Raw genomic sequence first — 22,260 nt, 5'->3', positions numbered from 1 at the left:
GTACTGATATGTGCTAGAAGTTTTCAATCATGAAAAACCACATCATTATATGATTCCATTTATAGGAAACATCCAGATTCTACAGAGACAGAGAGCAGATTAATGGTTATCTAGGACTAGAAGAGAATGGATGGGGAAGGGGAGACACACTAAAAGAATGTGGGGTTTCTTTTTAGAGCTATAAAAATGTTCTAAAATTCACTGTGGTTATCCTTGTTATGTGGGAAACAAAGGCAGAAGGAAATGTAGATGAAATTAAATGTCATGTAGCCCATTGCCAAATACTTGAGATAGGCTGATTGTAACATTCCTCCAGGATTCTGTGAGTCTACTTTAGCATATGAAAGTCCTTTCAGAATTTCCCTTATCTTTATTTCCCCTAATCCCAAAGTATATAAGCAGTTCCCCAGCGCAGCAGGTAGAAGCAGGTAGAAGCGTCAACAGCTCTTTCTGCCTAGGATCCCCGTGCTTTAATAAAACCACCATTTTGCATGAAGAATTCTTTCTTGGCCATCATCTCCAGACCCCACCAACACCAACATTCCAAAAACTACATCAGTTGCACAACTCTGAATTTACTAAAGGGCACTGAATTGCAATATTGTAAAATGAAAATTGTACAGTATGTGAGTTATATATCAATAAAGCTGTTAAAAAAAAAAAAACTAGTTTACACCAGAACTTTCTAATTCAATCCATCCTTAAATTAGGGTCAGGGGCTTACACCCTCTGTAGTTCAGCACCTGATTCCCATGATAGAATATAATATTCTTTTACACAAAAGTGAAACTACTGACCGACCTGGGTCTTTTTTTTTTATTATTATTTATTTATTTATTTATTTATTTATTCAGAGAGAGAGAGAGAGAGAGAGAGGCAGAGACACAGGCAGAGGGAGAAGCAGGCTCCATGCAGGGAGCCCGAAGTGGGACTTGATCCCGGGTCTCCAGGATCACACCCTGGGCTGCAGGCGACGCTAAACCACCGTGCCACCAGGGCTGCCCCCAACCTGGGTCTTTAGGAAATTTATTCTAAGTTATTTATCAAACAGAGGCTTAAAAATAATAATAATAACCCTGCTGTGCTGTACATAAAAATCCACAGTACACATTTCCCTAAGTGAGGAAAGGTACTTATATTTGACCTTTATATATTTAAAGATTACCTGAACTAGAATTAAACGTGGGAATTTGACCTTAGCAGGAAATCATGCAAGCAATATCAACCTGGTCAACCTAGCCCACACATAAAGAAAACCAAGTAATTTCTAGCTCAAGAAAAGTAAAAATGTTGGGTTTTCTGGATTTTTTTGGATTCTCCTGATCTTTTCCTCTCAACCAGTGCTACATCTAGAGCCCAGGTAATCAAAACTAAAACTCAGCTCTCACTGGTGTAAGCCTAAAATAAAGCTCATCAGCCAACTCAGTAAGCATGCATACACACACAAGGCATTAAACTTCATAATGTAAGCGGTCCTAATTTTCATTCCCCACATGAGGCATGAAAGAAATTCACAAACACCCTAAAATTAAGATTGCAAATTCTAAATATATAAATACTTCAAATATACACGGTTTTTAGTTTATTTCAAAGCTGCTTAAAAAAAAAAAAAAAGAAAAATGCAAAGAAACATACACTATTCATACCCTAAAGTCCAACCTGAATCTTTTAAATACAATCTGAGGAAGCAATTCCCTTCTGACTTGCTTTGTTTAAACAACTTGGTCCTGTTCCCATTCAACCAAAACTTTTCACTATTGTACTTTAATCTGTTCACAATTGGGCCTCCCTACAAGGTATCATTAGGCAAAAAGCTTCTACTGTTTAAAAACTTCGGGGAAACATTGCTCTAGTCAACAACGATTACCTCTGCTGTTAAAAATTAGACGTCTTGTTGGAGTGAATGTGGACAACTAAGGAAAGACTACAATTAAAGAAGAACTGAGTAGTTGGTTCTACTGTGGGGAATTGGGAAACAAGTACATTGAAGAGGCATCATCTTTGGTCAGCTTTCTCTAATTGTTTCAAGATCTGAAAAGAAGAAATCACTTCTTAAGAACATAAAGAAGCTACTATTGCCCCCCACCAGTCATGTCAATGCGATGGAAAATTTAAGTTTTGATTACTGAATAAGAAACATCCCAAATAATATGACCATACCCTTAGCAACCCTGAAGGAAAAGTGAGAAACTTTAAGAAAAAGAGGTATATAATACCTGCTGTCTAAGACAGAGGAATAACATTCCCAGCAAAAAGTGTATAAAGATGATTTTCATTTAAATTAAGAGGAAAAATATATATGTTGGACACAGTCTGCATATACTAATCTATACATCCATAAACATTAACCTACTCTAAATTACTATTATTAAGGTATGCATTTTCATCCAGTTACCTTATTCAAATAACATTCAATGATTATAGATGAATGAAAACAACACGGGGTTACAGCAAACACAGACCCTTATGCACTCAAAAATCCACATAAAACTTTTTAACTCCCCCAAAATTGAACTATAAATAGCCTACTATTGACCAGAAATCTTACCAATAATGTAAACAGCCAACATACACTCTGTTATATGTATTATATACCATATTCTTACAATAAAGTTACACATATTTTGTGTTATTTTTATTAAATACTGTATTCTTATAACACAGAAGCTAAAGAAAAAAACATTAAAATCATAAGGAACAGAAAATACACTTATAGAACTGTACTGTATTTATCAAAACAAAATATGCAGATAAGTGGACCCACACCTTTCAAACCCATGTTGTTCAGGGGTCAACTGTACTTTATGTCTAGCCCAATCTGCAAACAGGCAAATTTATTCCACCTACATTATTGTGATTAATTTTATCAAAAAAACTGTGGGTAAGACTAAACCTAAAGATTATTATACCTGTTACCTTCCTTTAGCAGGCATCCTCATTAAAAACACAAGTTTGAATAGTTCACACGCTACTGCACAAAGATGTTTCTCCACTTACACAAGGTCCAATTTGTTTTGCTATGTGATGCTTTATTTATACTTCAAATAATAAGGTTTTACTGTTGGGGGAACAGAATCGCACCACACTTCGATCTAACTAAATAATAATAATTTATTTAATACAATGCTTCCCTCAACTCAGATTCCAACTATTTTTAAACTTAAACAAATGCCAAAATTCCTGTCTATATAGGTGATATTTGAAATTAAAATTCTTACCCTGAAACACATATTTTCATTGCCTCTAACTTATGACTGACCAATTAAAATGGTTTCTTTTGTGTTTTAAGTATCATAGTCAAAGTCAGCTCGAATAAAAATCAGAATATAGAAGATATGAGGGACTCAAAAAGTCATAAGGCATATAAAAAATAAACAGCAAAATAACAAAAGTTCCTCCTTATCAGTAATTACTTTAAATGTAAATGGCTTAAAACCTCCACTCAAAAGGCAGCGATTGGCAGAATGGTTTTAAAAAACATAATCAATAACATACTCTGTACAAGAGATTCATTTAGATATAAAGGCACAAATAGGCTGAAAGTAAAAAGATAGGAAAAGATATTCCTTGCAAATAGTAACCAAAAGCGATAGGGATGGCTATACTAACATCAGACAAATAGACTTTAAATTGGAAAAGATTACAAGAGACAAAGGACACCATTTATTAATAAAAGGTTCAAGAGAGCATGAAGATATAACAATTATAAACATTCACATACCTAATAACAGACCACCAAATATAGTAAGCAAATACTGACAGAATTAAAGGGAAAAATACTTCTACAATAATTGTTGGAGACTTTAATACCCAGTGTCAGTAATGGATAGAACAACCAGACATAAGTTAATAAGGAAATAGAGGATTTGAACAACACTATAAACCAATCAGAGATAACAGACAAATATAAAACATTACCTAACAGCAATATATATGTTCTTCTCAAGTGCACATGAGACATTTTCCATTTTTTAGGCCACAAATTGGGTCTCAACAGATTTTAAAAGATATTATACAAAGTATCTTCACAACAGAATGAAGTTAGAAATAAATGTGAAAAGGAAAACTGGGGGATCCGTGGGTGGCTCAGCGGTTTGGCGCCTGCCTTTGGCCCAGGGCGTGATCCTGGAGTTCCAGGATTGAGTCCCGTCCCACTCCCGGCATGGAGCCTGCTTCTCCCTCCTCCTGTGTCTCTGCCTCTGCCTCTCGCTCTCTCATAAATAAATAAATAAATAAACAAACAAACAAATAAACAAATAAAACTGGAAAATTCACATATTTGTGGAAATTAACATACTCCTTAACAAACAATAGGTCAAAGAAAAGATCACAAGGGAAATGAGACAAATGAAAATAAAACATACCAAAATTTATGGGATGCAGAGAAAGTGGTGCTAGGAGGGAAGTTTACAGCTATAAATACATTTAGAAAATAGAGATCTTGGGATATCTGGGTGGCTCAGTGACTGAGCGTCTTCCTGTCTTCCTTCAGCTCAAGGCATGATCCCAGAGTCCCAGAAGAGAGTCCTGCACTGGGTTCCCCAAGGAGCCTGCTTCTCCCTCTACCTAGATCTCTGCCTCTGCCTCTCTCTCTCTTGTGTCTCTCATGAATAAATAAAAATAAAGTCTAAAAATAATAATAATAATAATCTCAAATCAACAACTTTACAAATTTAGGAACTAGAAAAAGGAGGACACAAAGCTAGCAGAAAGAAGAAAATAATGATTAAAGCAGAGATAAAGAATAGAAAAATAACAGAGAAAATCACAAATCAAAAAAATGGTTCTTCAACAGGCAGCCAGGGTGGCAAAGCAGTTTAGCACCGCCTTCGGCCCAGGGCCTGATCCTGGAGACCCCGGATGGAGTACACATAGGGCTCCCTGTGGGGAGCCTGCTCCTCCCTATGCCTGTGTCTCTGCCCCTCTCTCTCTCTCTCTCTGTGTCTCTCATGAATAAATAAAATCTTTTTTAAAAAAATGGCTCTTTAAAAAGATTAATGAAATTAATAAACCTTCGTAAGCTTAAGAAAAAACAAAGATTCAAATTATTAAAATCAGGAAAGCAATGGAAGACCTTACTACTGATTTTACAGAAATACAAAGGATTTAAATGAATACTATGAACAAATGTGCACCAACAAGTGGGTAAACTACATGAAATTGACAAATTCCTAAAAAACACAAAACATAGCAAAACTAAACAAAACAAAAAAAAAAGAAACAGAAAATCTGAATAGATTCGTAACTATTAAGGAGATTGGAGAAGTAATCAAAAACTTCCCAACAAAGTCCCAGATTTCACTGTCCCACTAGTGAACTGTACAAAACATTTAAACATCAATCCTTCTCAAATTATTCCAAACAACTGAAGGGAACACTTCCTAACTAATTCTAAGGCCAGCACTGCCCTTATATCAAAACCAAAGACAAGAAAAACTACAGAACAATATCCTTTATGAACGTACTGACTCCCAAATCATCAACAAAATAGCAGCAAACCAAATTCAGCAGCATGAATGCAAATCAAGACCATAATGTGATACCTACCACCTCACACCCATTAGAATGATTCTACCCCTGCCCAAAAAAAAGACCAATTATCACAGAAAACAAGTGTTTACAAGGATGTGGAGATATTGGAACCCTCATACCCTGTTGGTGGGAATGTAAAATGGTGCAGCTGCTATAGAAACAGTAGGGTTGTGACTCAAGAACTTAAAAATAGAATTACCATATGACCCAACAATTCCACTTCTGATTATGTATCCGAAAGAACTGAAAGCAGGGTCTCAAAAAAGGATTTGTACACCCATGTACATAGCATTTTCACAATGGCCAAAAGGTAGAAGCACCCCAAGGGTCCACTGACAGATGACTATACAAATGTGGTATATACAAATAGAACATTATTCAGCCCTAAAAGAAGGAAATTCTGACACATGCTACGTGGATGAATCTTGAAGACGATGCTAAATGAAATAGCCACTCACAAAAGGGCAATACCTGATGATTCTATTCATAAAAGGTACTTAAAGCAGTCAAATTCAGAGAGAAAGTAGAACGGTGGTCGCCAAGGGCTACAGGGAAGAAGGAAATGAGCTGTTTAAACAGTACAAAGTTTCGGTTTTGCAAGAAAAAAAAAATCTAAAGATGGACGTTGTAATGGCCACACAACAATGTGAATGTACTTAATTCTGATAACCTATAACTTAAAAATGTTTAAAATGGTAATTTTTATATTATATATATAGCCATAATTTTAAAAGTTAATTTTTTAAATCAAAATACAAACCAAATACATGAATATAAATCAATATGTTAAGAATTAGGAAAAATAAGTTTCAAATGAAAACATGAATTCAAATTAATAAGATGGAATTAACAAATGAAAAGGTCATTCTCAATAGGCAAAGAAAAAAACCCAGAACCCTTGAGTTGTAGGAAGCTTCCAAGATCCCCTGGGAGTCAAATTCTCTCACTTTGTAATTAATAGAACCTCACCAAGGAGGTTTGCTGTCTTACATTATCCGTCATCACTTCTATCTACATGCAACTAGAAAGTGCCCATAACAAATTAATCTGGAGAATTCTTGTCAAATATAGTATCCTTTTCAATTCATTAAACGCATCACATGTAGGTAGTGTTCACATTTTTATTACCAGCATTCTATCTAAAATCATTCATAAACCTTATTATCTTTATTCCCCATGTACACCCTTATAATCTTCATAGTCTTAAATCATTTTCCTCCTAAGGTAGGATGTGAGGCAAAGATAGCAAGTGCTGGGTACCTCTCCTTAGGATGGTTGATCCTCAGCATGAATTCGGTGAGAAATGAATAGAGATTAAGAAGGAAAGCTAAAATGTTTATTTTAGCTTAAGAGCTGGGTATCAATTGAGCTTTTCACACTATGTCTTCACTATTTTTGTCTAATATGTAAAACCCCCAAAATTAGTCTTAAACATTTGTGTGGAAATGTACTCCCATATCTTGTTTAGATAGTGTAATTATTACAGATTACTAATACTGTAGTTCCCCTGTATTAGCACCTGACTAAAGCCCTTAAAAAGCTCAATTTTCTGTGAATAACCTTTATTGTGCTTTAAAAAAAAATGGGGGCCTTTACTGGGACCCAAAAGTCTGAAGCAAAAACAGACTAATGACTGTCACAACCATGTCCATTCCTTACCAAAGTCTGGTAGGAATCTGCTGACTTATACCAAAAGTCCCTTAAATGTGGTCCATGGGGTCCTGACACCTTTTTAGGGGGTCCACAAGGTCAAAACTATTTTCATAATAACACTAAAATATCATTAACCTTTTTAACTTTATCAGCATTTATACTAATGGTACAAAAGCAGTGATGTATAACATTTCTGGCTCTTAGAACAACTTATGGTACTGGCACCAAACATTAATCATTATATTTTTCACCATCAAGTACCAGTAGCTATTTGAAAAAAAAAAAAAAGCCTTTTTCACTTAAGAATGTCCTTCAAATAGTAAAAATTAATTTTATTGAATCTCAGTCCCTGAGTATACATCTTTTTAAATATTCTATGTGACAAAATGGTGAGTACACAGGAAGCATTTCTGGCCACATACTAAACGACAATAATTGATGGCTGTCTCAAGGTAAAGTACTTGTGTGATTGAACTGAGGGTTTACACTAGTCTTTTTTTTCATGAAACACCATTTTTCTTGAAAGAACGACTATGGTTATTCAGACTTAGGTGTTCTGGCACAGGTTCGTTCAGAGAACAAAATCTGCTTGGCACTTCTAGGAAACAACTGACAGTCATATTTCTTGCCAATGATAAAATTTGAGCTTTCAAAAGCAAAAATCAGATTTCTGAAAAACTCATAAGTACCATCATGTCAGGAACTGGACAGCTTCCCAATAATTTGTTTCTGATAGGATAACTGGTGATATTAACAAACGTAATTTTTTAATACCATATGAAATGTGTCAACATTTGGAAGATCTGCAGTAACTGAACCAATATTTATAAATGACGGCAACATGATGTTACAAATTCAAGTTATGAATTTTATCTATTCCATAACTGGAATGGATCCAGTTATGTAGGATCCATTCAAAGTTCAGACCAATGGATTTTAATATAACACTATGAAAAAAGCCCACTGATATGATTTCAGATTCCATACTGCAAATGACTAAAAAAAACCAACACATGTTGAGCTGTGATGTAGCACCAAACAAGAAAATCCATTATCATCTGAAGAGACTATTAAAATACCCCCCACCCTTTTCCAGCCATTAGCTATGTATGGCAGGATTTCTCCCTCTATAGACTTCAAACCAAAAAACATTGCAACAGACTGAATGCAGCAGCAGACAGAAGAATCCAGATATTTCTATTAAACCAGACATTAGAGATTTACAAAAATGTAAAACAAAACTACTCTTCTCATTGCCTTATTCATTTTGAAAAATACTTATTTTTCAATAAAAATGTGAAAGAGTCCTGAAATCAAAAGCTTGAAAATAACTGATTTAAAGGAGAATTAATATCAGATCCCTGCAAACCAAGAAGTACAAAAATGTACATAAGATCATTAATTTAAGGGGATCCCTGGGTGGCGCAGCGGTTTGGCGCCTGCCTTTGGCCCAGGGCGCGATCCTGGAGACCCGGGATCGAATCCCACATCGGGCTCCCGGTGCATGGAGCCTGCTTCTCCCTCTGCCTATGCCTCTGCCTCTCTCTCTCTGTGACTATCATAAATAAATAAAAAACTTTAAAAAAATAAATAAAAAAAAAAGATCATTAATTTAAAAAAATCTTTCCTAGAAAAATTACAGGAGCTGAAAAGGAATACAATGTCAAATCAAAACCATCCTCACTCTAACACCAATAAAGAAAAAACAAAAGAATGCACAGATGAAAGTGATTTTGTCTGTCCTGAAAACATCATGCAATATCTTGATTAGATAAACTTAAACCTATTAATAGTTTGATAGATAATATTTTTGAAAGCAGCACATGACAAAGAAACATGCAATCACAAAGTCAAAAACAGGTGATTAAAATAGCAGTCACCACCACCATGAGGGAGACAATCCAAGGTTCTGTCATAAGGGACAAACAGGGATACTTCAGCACTTTGCCAGCAGCATCTCACGGCACCCAGCTCAGGGTCTAGCTGTTCTATTTAAAACTAAATTACATGCTTCCAAGGCAGGATAGTGAGACTAAGCTCTCATTTAGCCCCAAAGGAGCGAATGGGTCACAGGGGAATTATTCTGCAGTAATAATCCTCGATCGACCTAACGTCCTTCTTCAGCTTGCTAGATCCCTTGGAAGAGTGAGGAGGAGCAGTAGTAGCAATATTTACTGAATGATTGATTACTATATGCCAGGCACTGTGGGCTAAGTACTTTATGTGTATTAACTCTTTTAATATTCAAGATCTTAAGGGTACAACCATTCTTACTCCCATTTTTGGAATTGAGAAAACTGAAGCACAAAGAAGATAAAAAAACGTGCCTCAAGCAAAGTCAGGATTCAAATCCAGCTGGGCTGGCTCTGAAGCCCAACTCCCTAGCCACTACATTATAGAACACAGGCACAGTAACCAATAATAATATATAAAATTTAAAATTCCTCATCCAAACAACTTCTGTTGTTCACATCAAAACCCATTCCCTGGGCAGCCTGGGTGGCTCAGCGGTTTAGCGCCCGCCTTCAGCCCGGGGCGTGATCCTGGAGTCCAGGGATCGAGTCCCACGTCGGGCTCCCTGCATGGAGCCTGCTTCTCCCTCTCCCTCTGCCTGTGTCTCTGCCTCTCTCTCTCTCTCTCTCTCTCTGTGTCTCTCATGAGTAAATAAATCTTTAAAAAAAAAAAACATTCCCTAAGGGAAGCTCCCAACTTCCAGAGAGGCCTCTGACAGCTTCATCCATTACTAATGATACACTGTTCAACTTCCAGGTACTGAGCGACCTCAAGCAAGAGTAGTACATTTTGGAAGGTGAATACTGTGGAGATTTATTGAAAACTCCAAAAAGTAGAACCGAATACAAATTAGGTAATTTCAAAAGTCTCAGGTCTCTTTTCCCTCTGCTGTTGAAGATAAAAACCATGATTATATAGGAGTCTAGCTAAACTGTTCCAAAGAGAAAAATAATGCCTCAAATCGATGGGCAAAGCTTTATAAAAACTGCTTCTACAAAAGCTTACGTTACATTAAACACTTAAATGTTTTGCAATGTTGACTAATAACAAGAGGAACTCTTAAGTTCCCTTTCTTTAAAAGTTCGGAGTGAGACTGCAGTTCTAAGTGTAGAAGCAATTAATTCAAGGCAGAAATTGAGGTTATTAAAAATGAACCTATAACTTCATCGTAGAACCTAAGTCAAGCGAGGTGGAGTGGGAAACGGAACAAGTCATATTACAACAAGAAAATAAGGAGTAGATAAGACATCGCTCTCTCACAGAAATTACAGGACCAATCACGACAATTATAGGAAATGCTAATAGATCTCCCAGGGTTTTGTTTGGTTTTGATTAGTATTTGGCACATGTTTTGAAATAGGTACCCTTTAAAGAGCCTTAAATAAACTGGCTTTTAGCCTATTGAATTGAAAATATTCCATTACACAACTACAAAAATAACTTCCGAGATTTCTCAGGAAAAGACAAGTTATAGGAACTCAGAGGTTACGGGACGCCTGGGTGGCTCAGCGGTTTGGCGCCTGCCTTCGGCCCAGGGCGTGATCCTGGAGACCCAGGATCGAGTCCCACACTGGGCTCCCTGCGTAGAGCCTGCTTCTCCCTCTGCCTGTGTCTCTGCCTCTTTCTCTGTGTGTGTGTGTGTGTGTGTGTCTCATGAATAAATAAATAAAATCTTAAAAAAAAAAAAAAAAAGAATTCAGAGGTTACTAAAGAAAGTGATAACTCGATTTACATAAAGATCACAACACAGGCATCATGTCCTTTCTCACTGCAAATTGTCATGCATTATAATTAAACACTGCTACAATTTTCAACACCTGAAAAAAAAGCAAAACACTCACAAAGAATTAACACTGCCCCCCCCAAAAAAAAAATCCCGCTAAGTGTTACAACGCATTAAGTCATCAGCAGTGCTGGACCTTCAAGCACTGAACTGAGCAAGCTATATCAAAACAAGAAATGGCCTTTAAATTATCAACATTCACATCGATTATGCTAAGGTGTATAACAACTCCATTCTACAATGGGTAAAACGCCCAGAAATTAACCGATTCAAAATTGCACTGGACAAGAGAGCCTTCGCCGGCACAAGGGAGAAACAAGAACCGTAGAGAAGAGCAAGCCTTTGCGTTGGGATTGCAGGAGTCCTTGAAATACTTGCAATTAGGAACCCGCAACTCAGAAAGGCAGGCTATACGGAAACTCTGCACTGTCATCTAGGGCCATCTGATTCAGGCTCAAATCAAACCCAAAAGGCGACAAGTTGTAAATAGAGAACACACTTCAGGCCAAACGGCCCCCTGAAATGAAGCAGACCTAGCTGGCCAGCGTCGCTGTCACACCCCAGCAGCCCCCGGCAAAGCAGGGCGCACCTGGGGGGGGCGGGTGGCCAGGACCCGGCCCGCCGCCCCTCCGCCCCGTCCGCGCTGCACCGCGGCCACCAGCGCTGCCCGCCCCACAGAAAGGGCAGGGCACAGGGGCCGCCTCTGCCGGAAAACTGCGTCGGGGACCCTCGGCCGGGGCTGAGGCGGGGGCCGCCGCGGGGCCGCGGGTGGGGGCGGGGCGGGGCGTTTTCCAGAAACCAGCCAAAGCCCCACACCATCGGGGGTCTCCCTCCAGCTCCGGTCCACTCCCTCCCCCCCAGACACGCGTTACACAACCTGTCAGGTGCGGGGCGGGAGGGTCCCAGGACGCAGACCGCGGCGGGCCCGGGGTCGCTCCTTCCGGCCTCTCCGGTCGCCGGGACGCCGCGGCCGGGGGCGGGGGGCGGCGGGCGGCGGGGGGCGGCGGGGGGCGGGAAAGCCGCAGCCGAGGGGCGGCCGGCCGGGACGCGCAGGCGGCGGCGGGGCGCTCACCGGGTCAGGACGGGGCGCTGGCAGGGACTGGGCAGAGCCGCAGCACCCGACGCGGCGACGGCAGCGCCACCGGCTGCTTTCTGGAGGCACAGCGGATTCCGCGCCGCCCACCGCCCGGTGTTTTCATACAAACCCCGGCGGCAGGCGAGGCTGAGGCGACGGCGACGGCGACGGCGACGACGGCGGCGGCGGAGGAGGCGGCGGAGCAGGCGGCGGAGCAGGCGGCGGCGGCGGCGGCGGCGGCGGAACCTGCCCGCATCCCGGCAACGTCAACGCGGCGCCCCGCCCACCGCACGCCCGGGCCAGCCAGCCGGCGCGCGCCGGGCAGCAGGCAGGGCGGAGCGCGCGTGCGCGTGGGCCGTGTGGGCACGCGCTGGGGGGAGGGCGGGGCGCGCGCGGGCCTGCGCGGGGATGGGACTCGGGGAGCGTGCGCAGGCGTTAGGCGCTGGGGGTCGGAGGGGGCGCGGGGCGGCGGCGGGAGTCGAGGGCGGTGGGTGGCCCGCGCCGCAGGCCGCGTTCCTCCCCTGGGCGTCCGACGGAACCGAAGCGGTTCGCGGGCGGCTCCCCAGTCTCTGCGCTTCACCTTCCCGTACGGTCCCAGTTTCCCGGGACTGGGCGGGCGCGCACCCCCGCTGCCAGCAGTCCCCCCGCTCTCGGGACGCTGCCAGCCCCCCCGGAGGGGCGGCTCTTAATTCTTCCGCGTGACACCGGGGTCGCCTCAGTCCCTGGGGACCGCGGAAATTTCAGCCTTTTCCTGACCTCAAGGAGCGTCCACAAGAAGAAGCTGGAAGACCGGCAGTTAGCACAGCTGGGCTCCCAGAACACAAGGAAACTGCACCTTATGGCCAGACCTCAATAAATTAGATGCCTAGAGCTGCGGAGAAAGAAAATAGCATGCTGATTTATTTCCTGCTTTTTCGCAACGTGCCTACGTACAGTCACGAGAATGGTAATGTTTAGCCACTGAGGGCAAAGACCCTTTTTTTTAATCAGAGCCTAAGTATTGTGTCAGATTGAATACTGATAACACCCCCTTCTGTTTTGATTGCACGCAAAGACACTATAATAGATTCTTAATAAATACTCAACATTTACTTTTTTCCAAGATCATGGATCATGTTTGCTACTGTTTAATCTAGCTGCTACGGAGTGTAAAATTATTACCAGATAGAGAAATAAATTGAGAGCTGTGAGATTTTTGTTTTGTTTTCTTATCACCGTGTTTAAACGAAATTAAACAGATGTGAAGGCAATTCAAAAGGTAATCCGAGGTGCATCACACATGCTTCTTGCGGTTTGCTCTTGGCCGATGTCTTTACTAGGAAAAATAAGGGACTGCCATTTCATAAATGCCGTAATTTCCCTGGCTGTGAATACCAAAAGGTAGATTACAGTATTTTAAGTAATTTTCAAAAAAAAAGACCACCCCAAACCACTTAATCTGAAAAGCATATCTGACAACACCTAGGTACCTAAGAATATTCAACCTGTTACAGAAATTAAATATACATAATATACATAAAACTTTATTCACGTATCTTCCTTAATGAATCAACCCGCAATAAAGATAGATATAAAATGTGAATGTATGTGTACATAGAATCTGAATTCCACTTTAGCAAAGCATTGTTAGTGTGGATTGATGGTCAGGACACAGACCTAGAAGATTAAACCAGGCAGCTAGGGAAAAAGCAGAGCCACACCCTGTCTGTCACTCTTTTCCACTATTTTATACAGAACCCTCAGCACAGCTTGTTATGATATATAAAACTAAATATAAATATTTGTGTGATGTAAATCAGAGTCTGATCATATAATAGTATTCATTTAACTCCAATTCCTCAAGTCAGTCTAACCAGTGCCTTGTAGGTATTCAAAAAATGTTTGCTTATTTTAACTCTGGACGAGTCAGACAAAGAAAGATCAACAGTGGAGCCCAGCTGTCTCTTTCTCCTCTTTTGCTGGTTTCCCTGCCTCCATCTGACTCTTGATTTTGGTTCAGGTCATGATCCCTGTGTTGTGAGGTCCAGTCCCACATCAGACTCTGCTCTGGGCGTGGTGCCTCCTTAAGATTCTCTCTCTTCCTCTCCTCTCTCCTTGATGCTCCCTCTCAAAAAAAAAAAAAAAAAAAAAAGTCACATACAAAATGCAACAAACATTATAACAAAATTATATAGCCATAAGGTTTAGAAAAGCCATGGATCTTCTCAGAGGTCTACAGCCATTTCTATCTAGAACCATAAATATTAGGAGCACAATCTCAGTCATGAAGTTTCTGAAACCTATATAGTCCTCTGAAGTTCTAGGATTGTTATTACTATTCAATATCATCCAACAATCATCGGTTTATTGAGTACCTCATGTGCCAGACCAACCCAGAAATCTTCTGAGGAGGCAAGCAAATGATAACAATCAAATAGCTAACAACTGCCCTGTATGAAATTAAAAGGTTTGATATATCCATAGATGGATGGACAAAGAAGGTGTGGTATAAAGAAGATGCAAGGAGTACCTGGGTGGTTCAGTTGGCTAAGTATCTGTGTTTTGCTTTTGGCTCAAGCTGTGGGACCGAGTCCCTTGTTCCACATCAGGGCAGAGTCTGCTTAAGATTATCTCTCCTTCTCCCCCTACCTCTCTGTTGCCTTCTCTCTCTCTCTCTCTCTCTCTTTAAAATAAATAAACCTTTAAAAGGGGGGGTGTGATAGATACATAATGGAACATTATTCAGCCATTAAAAAAATAAATGAAATCTTGCTACTTGAAACAACATGGATGGACCTGGGGATATTATGCTAAGACAAGAGAAAGACAAATACCATATGATTTCACTTACATGTGGAATTTAAAATACAAAACAAGTGAACAAACAATAACCAAAAAAAAGGATTCTTTTTTTAAAAGATTTTCTTTGAGAGAGATCGAGAGGGAGAGAGGGAAAGAGAGCCTAGAGAGAGAGAGAGGGAGAAATGGGCTCCCTACCTAGCAGAGAGTCCAATGTGGGGCTCGATCCCAGGACCTGAAGATCATGACCTGAGCTGAAAGCAGATGCTTAACCAACTGAGCCACCCAGGCAACCCCCAAAAAAAGATTCTTAAATACAGAGAAGAAACTGGTAGCTGCCAGAGAGGAGGTTGGTGAGGAGGATGAGCAAAATAGGTAAAGGATATTAAGAAGTACAAACTTCCAGTTGCAAAATAAATAAGTCATGAGGATGAAAAATACAGCATAGGGAACCTAGTCAATAATACTTTAATAACTTTATCTGGGGACAGCTGAAAACTACACTTATCATATATGGGGACATGGTAATTAAACTTCTCATAATTGCCAAATCACCATGTTGCACATCTGAAACTAAAATAACATCTTAAATAAATAAAATTTTAAAATATTTTAAATAAATAACATGTAAACTATACCTCAGCCTACATACATACATAAATATCCATATCTGTAAACCACTACACCCTTACTTTATTTGTAAAACAGAACTTAAAAATTCCTGCCAAATTTAAAGTTTTTAAATGTGGCATATCCTTAGCCTGATTATAGGAATTTATCCTAAGGAAATAACCAGGAAAATGTGCACAGATTTAACTATAAGGATGTTTATTGCAGAGTGATATTATATATCATCTTAAATGCTCAACAGAAGACACTGGATTAAACACATTATTGTATATCCATACAATAAATCATTAGAAAGCCATTAAAAATGATGTGGTAGAGGGGCGCCTGGGTAGCGCAGTTGGTTAAAGGACCAAATCTTGGTTCTGGCTCTGGTCAGAATCCCAGAGTTGTTGAGATCAAGCCCTGTATCTGGCACTCAGCGCAGAATCTGCTTGGGATTCTCTTTTCCTCTCCCTCTGCCCCTCCCACTAGTGCTCTCTCATAAATAAATAAATAAATAAATAAATAAATAAATAAATAAATAAATAAATAAATCTTTTTTTAAAAAAAGATGCTATGATAGAGCAGGAGTTCCCAACCTGAGTGGGTGCAACAGGCTTAATTCATGAACAGCCATGGATTTACCTTGAAGGTGAAGCAAGCCCCTCTGAATGTTGAGTTGCTGAGAATTAAAGAATTTTCTAGATATGAAGGAGAAGCCAGATTACAATCCAGAAGCATTTCTACATAAGCATTTCTGGTAAATACCCTAAATAGATCTCATTTTAAAAGGATCTGAATTGGATAGATCACATATGGGGCCATAAAACAAACCTCAATAAATTTGAGAAGATTGACTTTTTGAGAGAGATGCAGTTGTGGCTACAGTGGATCTCTGGGCAACCCACTCTAGGTCCTGACTCCCTACTTGCTCTCTCCAAGGAATAAATCAGTCAGGAAGCTATCCTGCAGCTTTGGCTTCTAATGACACCAAGAAGACACCCATGGAACCAGAGGTGGTGATTCACTAAATTAGAATTACTCAAATCAGGGATCCCTGGGTGGCGCAGCGGTTTGGCGCCTGCCTTTGGCCCAGGGCGCGATCCTGGAGACCTGGGATCGAATCCCATATCGGGCTCCCGGTGCATGGAGCCCGCTTCTCCCTCTGCCTGTGTCTCTGCCTCTCTCTCTCTCTCTGTGACTATCATAAGTAAATAAATAAAAATTTAAAAAAAAATAGAATTACTCAAATCAGCTGCAGCATAAAATCTCTGGAGAAGGTATATGCTGATTTGCTCAGAGGCACAAAGGAAAGGAACTCAAAGTGGAAGGACCAGTTCAGATACCAACCAAGACCCAGAATCACTACAAGAAAAACTCCTTGTGGTGAAGGTTCAAAGACTTGGGAGGGTTTTCAGATGAGGATCTACAAGTGACTCACTGATTTGCACAATGATATGAAACTAGAAATACATCACAAGAAAAAAAAAGGTTAAAAATACAAACACATAGAGACTAAACACCAACTCAACAACTCAAAAAAGAAATTTTAAAATTACATAGAGACAAATGAAAATGAAAATACAACAGTCCAAAATCTTTGGGACACAGCCAAAATAGTTCTAGGAGGGAAGTATTTAGTAATACAGGCCTAAGTCAGGAAACAAGAAAAGGCTCAAATAAACAATCTAACCTTACACCTAAAGGATCTAGAAAAAGAGAACAAAGCCCAAAGTGGGTAGAAGAGAGGAAATAATACAGATCATAGCAGAAACAAGTATCATAGAGACTGAAAAAACAATAGAGAAAATCAGTGAAAACAAGAGCTGGTTCTTTGAAAAGATGAACAAAATTGACAAACCTTGAGCCAGACTCATCAAGGCAGAAAGGATCCAAATAAATACAATCAGAAACAAGAGAGAGAAGAAACAACTGACCCCACAGAAATACAAAGGATTATAAGAAAATTCTGTAAAAAATTATATGTCAACAAACTGGACAACCTAGAAGAAATGGATAAATTCCTATAAACATATAGCCTCCCAACACTGGACCAGGAAGAAATAAAAAATCTGAACAGACTGATTATAAGTAGCAAAATTGAATCAGTGATCAAAAAACTACCAAAAATACTCCAGAACCAGATGAACAGTCAGTGGAATTCTACCAGACATTTAAATAAGAGTTAATATCTATTCTCAAAGTATTCCAAAAAATAGAAGAAGGGAAGCTTCCAAAAACATTCTATGAGGTCAGCACTACCTGATATGAAATCAGACAACACAAAATAACAAAACTGCAGGCTAATATCCCTGATGAACATAGAGGTGAAAATCCTTGACAAAATTTTAGTAAACCTCATACAACAATACATTAAAAAGATCATTCACCATGATCAGCTGGAATTTATTCCCATTCTAAAAGGATGGTTCAATATTCATAAATCAATCAACATCATACACCACATCAACAAAACAAAGGATAAAAACCATTTGATCATCTCAATAGATGCAAAAATGCATTTGACCAGATTCAACAGCATCCATTCATGATAAAACTCTCCAAATGGAGTTAAATGAACATAACACAACATAATAAATGCCATCTATGAGAAACCCACAGCTAGTATCATCCTCGATGGTGAAAAACTGAGAGCTTTCCCTCTAAGGTCAGGAACAAAACAAACATGTCCACTCTCACCACTTTTATTCAACATAGTACTAGAGGTCCTAGCCACAGCAATCAGATAAGAAAAAGAAATAAAAGGCATCCAGACTGGTAAAGAAGAAGTTAAATTGTCACTATTTGCAAACAACATAATACTATACACAAAAAATTCAAAAGATTCCATTAAAAAAAAAACTATGGGAAAAAATAAATGAATTTAGTAAAGTGGTAGAATACAAAATTAATACCTAGAAATTGGTAGTGTTTCTTTGTTTTTAAGGTTTTATTTATTTATTTGAGAGAGACGGAGAGTTAAGAACGAGCCAGGGGGAGATGGGGAAGGGCAGAGGGAAAAGCAGGTTCTCCCTGCTGAGCAGGAAACCCAACAAGGAGCTCGATCCCAGGACCCTAGGATTATGATATGAGCCGAAGGCAGACTCTTTTTTATTTTTTTTAAGATTTTATTTATTTATTTGAGAGAGAGAGAGAGGCAGGCTCCATTCAAGGAGCCTGATGTGGGACTCGATCCTGGGACTCCAGGATCACACCCTGAGCCAAAGACATATGCTCAACCGCTGAGCCACCCAGGAGTCCCCAAAGGCAGCCTCTTAACAACCTGAGTCATCTATGTACCCCTCAGTAGTATTTCTATACCCAAAAAAGATAGTCTCAGAAAACGAAATTTAAAAAACAACACCATTTACAATTGTACCTAAATTAATAAAATACCTAGGAATAGACTTAACCAAATAAGTGAAAGACCTATACTCTGAAAACTATATAACACTGATGAAAGAAACTGAAGATGGCACAAATGGAAAGATAATTCCATGCTTATGGATTGGAAGAATTAATATTGTCAAAATTCCCATATTACCCCGAGTAATGTACAGATTCAATGCAATCTCTATCAAAATACTAATAGCATTTTCCACAAAACTAGCACAAATAATAATAAATTTGTATAGAACCACAAAAGATGTCGAATAACCAAAGCAATCCTGAGAAACAAGGACAAAGCTGAAGGTATCACAATTTCAGATTGCGACAGATATTAGAAATCTGTAATAATGAAAGCAATAAGGTACAAGCACAAAAATAGACACATAGATCAATGGAACAGGATAGAGACCACAGAAATAAACTCATGATTATAGTGAGTTAATCTATGACAAAGGAGGCAAGAATATACTATGGGGAAAAGACAGTCTCTTCAATCAATGGTGCCAGGGAGACTGGATGACTTTCTAACACCATACACAAAAATAAACTCAAAATGGATTAAAGATCTAATTGTGAAACCTGAAGCTGGACCACTTTCTAACACGATACACAAAATGGATTAAAGACCTAATCCTGAAACCATGAAATTCCTATTAAAGAACATAGGCAATAATTTCTCTGACATCAGCCATAACCACATTTTTCTAGATATGTCTCCTAAGGCAAGGAAAATAAAAGCAAAAATAAGGTACATCAAAATAAAAAGTATCTGCACAGCAAAGGAAACCACTAACAAAACTAAAAGATAATCTACTGAATGGGAGAAAATATTTGCAAATGATATATCCAATAAGAGGGTAATATCCAAAATATATAAAGAACTTAGATGGCTCAGTTGGTTGAGCCTCTGACTCTTGGTTTTGGCATAGGTTGTGATTTCTCAATGGTGGGATCAAGCCCCATGTTTGGCTCTGTACTCAGTGGGGAGCCTGCTTCAGATTCTCTCTCCCTCTCCCTCCTGCTCTCATGCTTGTGCTCCCTCTCTCTCTCAAATAAATAAATAAAATATTTTTTTAAGAAGAGCTATAAGCGCAACATAAAAAAAAAGGCAATCTAATAAAAAATGGACAGAGTACCTGAATATACATTTTTCTGAAGAAGACATCCAGATGGCCAACAGACATATGAAAAGATACTTAATCTCACTAATCATTAGGAAAATGCAAACCAAAACCACAAAGAGATATTACCTTCCATCAGTTAGAATGGTTAAAATCAAAATGACAAGAAATGGCAAGTGTTGGCAAGGATTTGGAGAAAAAGGAACCCTCATGCACTGTTGGTGGGAATATAAATTGGTATAGTCACTGTGGAAAACAGTACAGAGGTTACTCAAAAAATTAAAAATAGAAATACCATTGGATCCAATAATTTCACTATTGGGGATTTACCCAAAGAAAACAAAAACATTAATTCAAAGAGTTATATGCAGCCATATGTTTGTTGCAGCATTATTTACAATAGCCAAGTTATGGAACCAGCCTAAGTATTCATTAATACATAGGTAGATAAGGAAAATGTCACACACACACACACACAGAAAAGAATATCATTTATCCATAAAAAGGATGAGATGGCCATTTGAGAAACATGTATGCACCTAATAAACATTATGCTAAGTGAATTAAGTCAGACTGAGGAAGACAAATACCATATGATCCCACTCATAAGTGGAATCTTAAAAAAACAAACAAACAAAAAGCATAATCAAAAATAAAAATTAAAAAAAAGCATAATCAAACCTATAAATATAGAGAATAAATTGATGGTTGCCAGGGGAGGGGTGACATGGAATGGGCCAAATGAGTGAAGGAGAGAGGGTGATACAGGCTTCCAGTTATGGAATGAATAAGCCATGGGAATGAAAGGCAGAGCATAAGGAATACAGTCACTGATATTGTAATAGTGATGTAATGGGATGGATGGTAACTTCACTTGTGGTGAACATAGCATAATGTATAAACTTGTCAAATCATTAACTTGTACACCTGAAACTAATGTAACATTGTGTATCAACTATACTAAAATGTTAACAAATTAATAAATATAAATATGTTTTAAAATAGAAAATAAAAAGGACCAGAATCTCCAAGTCTCCAGGAACATATTGCAATTTTCAGGCCAGTTTCTCAGTCCTACAGTTCAGACAATTCTTTTATATTTTTTTGTTTTTTAAGGATTTTAAATATTTATTTGACAGAAAGAGAGAGAGAGAATGGCAGGCAGAGGGAGAGGGAGAAGCAGACTCCCTGCTGAGCAGGGAGCCCAACATGGGGCTCGAACGCAGGACCTTGGGTTCATGACCTGAGCCAAAGGCAGACGCTTAACCAACTGAGCCACCCAGGTGCCCTCTGTTTTAAGTTTTAATATAAATTCCAATAAGTTACCACACAGTGTATTATTAGCTTCAGGTTTACCATATAGTGATTCAACACTTCATACAACATCCAGTGGTCATCACAAGTGCACTCCTTAATCTCTTTGTTTTGTTTTTAATAACCAAAATAAAATAAACTTTTGTTTAAACAAAACTCAAACACTAGAAGTACTATTTTTTCCTACTTAATAAAACTGTTCAGCATTTCCAAAAGACTTCCTAATTAATAATTAACTGATTTAAGAACATTAAAGGATTTATTCATGTCTGCTCTCCAGAGCTTCCCAGATGTAATCTGAAACCAGCCCCCTCAGCATCCCTCCCCCCCCAAGGTGGATGTCACTAAGAAACCAAAGAAAGAGACCATCCCATTCCTGATTCCTAGGTGGTGGGTTTACTGGCAAGAGAATTTATATATGAGGCTTATCTTGAGCAACCAGGACATGAGTTCTCTGGAACCATCCAACAATTCTTAAAAGTTTTTCTTTAAAAAAAAAAAAAAAAAAAGATTGTATTTATTTATTCTTGAGAGAAAGGCAGAGACAGAGGCAGACTCTCCGTGGGGAGCCTGATGCAGGACTCCTCCCAGGAGATCACACTCTGAGCAGAAGGCAGACTCTCAACCTTAAAAATTTCTTTAAAGCCCTTGGGGCACCTGGGTGGCTCAGTTGGTTAAGTGTCTGCCTTCAGCTCAGGACATGATCTCAGGATCCTGGGATCAAACCCCCATTTGGGCTCCCTGCTCAGTAGGGAGCCTGCTTCTCCTGCTCCCCCTGCTTGTGCTCTCTTTCTTTCTCTCTCTCTCAAATAAATAAATAAAACCTTAAAAAAAAAAAAAAAAGAGTTTCTTTAGAGACCTTCACAGATACCATCCAGAAGGTATCCATCCAGAAGGCTATGCCCTTGAGGGAGCCTCTGGGACTGGAGAATGCACATTCCAAAGACAGGGAAGGGGGTAAGGAGGCTGTGATCACAGGCATCCAGCTCACA

General features: G+C 39.2%; 1 protein-coding gene and 1 long non-coding RNA gene across 4 annotated transcripts in view; one reads left to right on the top strand and one right to left on the bottom strand.

Annotated features, from left to right (window-relative positions):
• Positions 1-12,315, bottom strand: part of AGTPBP1 (ATP/GTP binding carboxypeptidase 1) — a 177,031-nt gene extending 164,716 nt beyond the window's left edge. Inside the window, 2 exon segments of the mRNA XM_049116129.1 lie at positions 12,054-12,109; positions 12,112-12,315. Of these exon segments, the coding sequence (XP_048972086.1) occupies positions 12,054-12,109; positions 12,112-12,312 (257 nt within the window). The 5' untranslated portion in view covers positions 12,313-12,315.
• A 208-nt stretch (positions 12,316-12,523) lies between these two features.
• Positions 12,524-22,260, top strand: part of LOC112644631 (uncharacterized) — a 54,973-nt gene continuing 45,236 nt past the window's right edge. For all 3 annotated transcript variants that reach the window (XR_003126592.3, XR_004805877.2, XR_007413990.1), the window contains exon 1: positions 12,524-13,002. This is a non-coding gene — a long non-coding RNA (uncharacterized LOC112644631). The remainder of the gene's footprint in view (positions 13,003-22,260) is intronic.

This window comes from Canis lupus, chromosome 1, assembly GCF_003254725.2.
Source record: "Canis lupus dingo isolate Sandy chromosome 1, ASM325472v2, whole genome shotgun sequence".
Taxonomy (NCBI): domain Eukaryota; kingdom Metazoa; phylum Chordata; class Mammalia; order Carnivora; family Canidae; genus Canis; species Canis lupus.
This window is presented reverse-complemented; position numbering and strand designations above follow the sequence as displayed.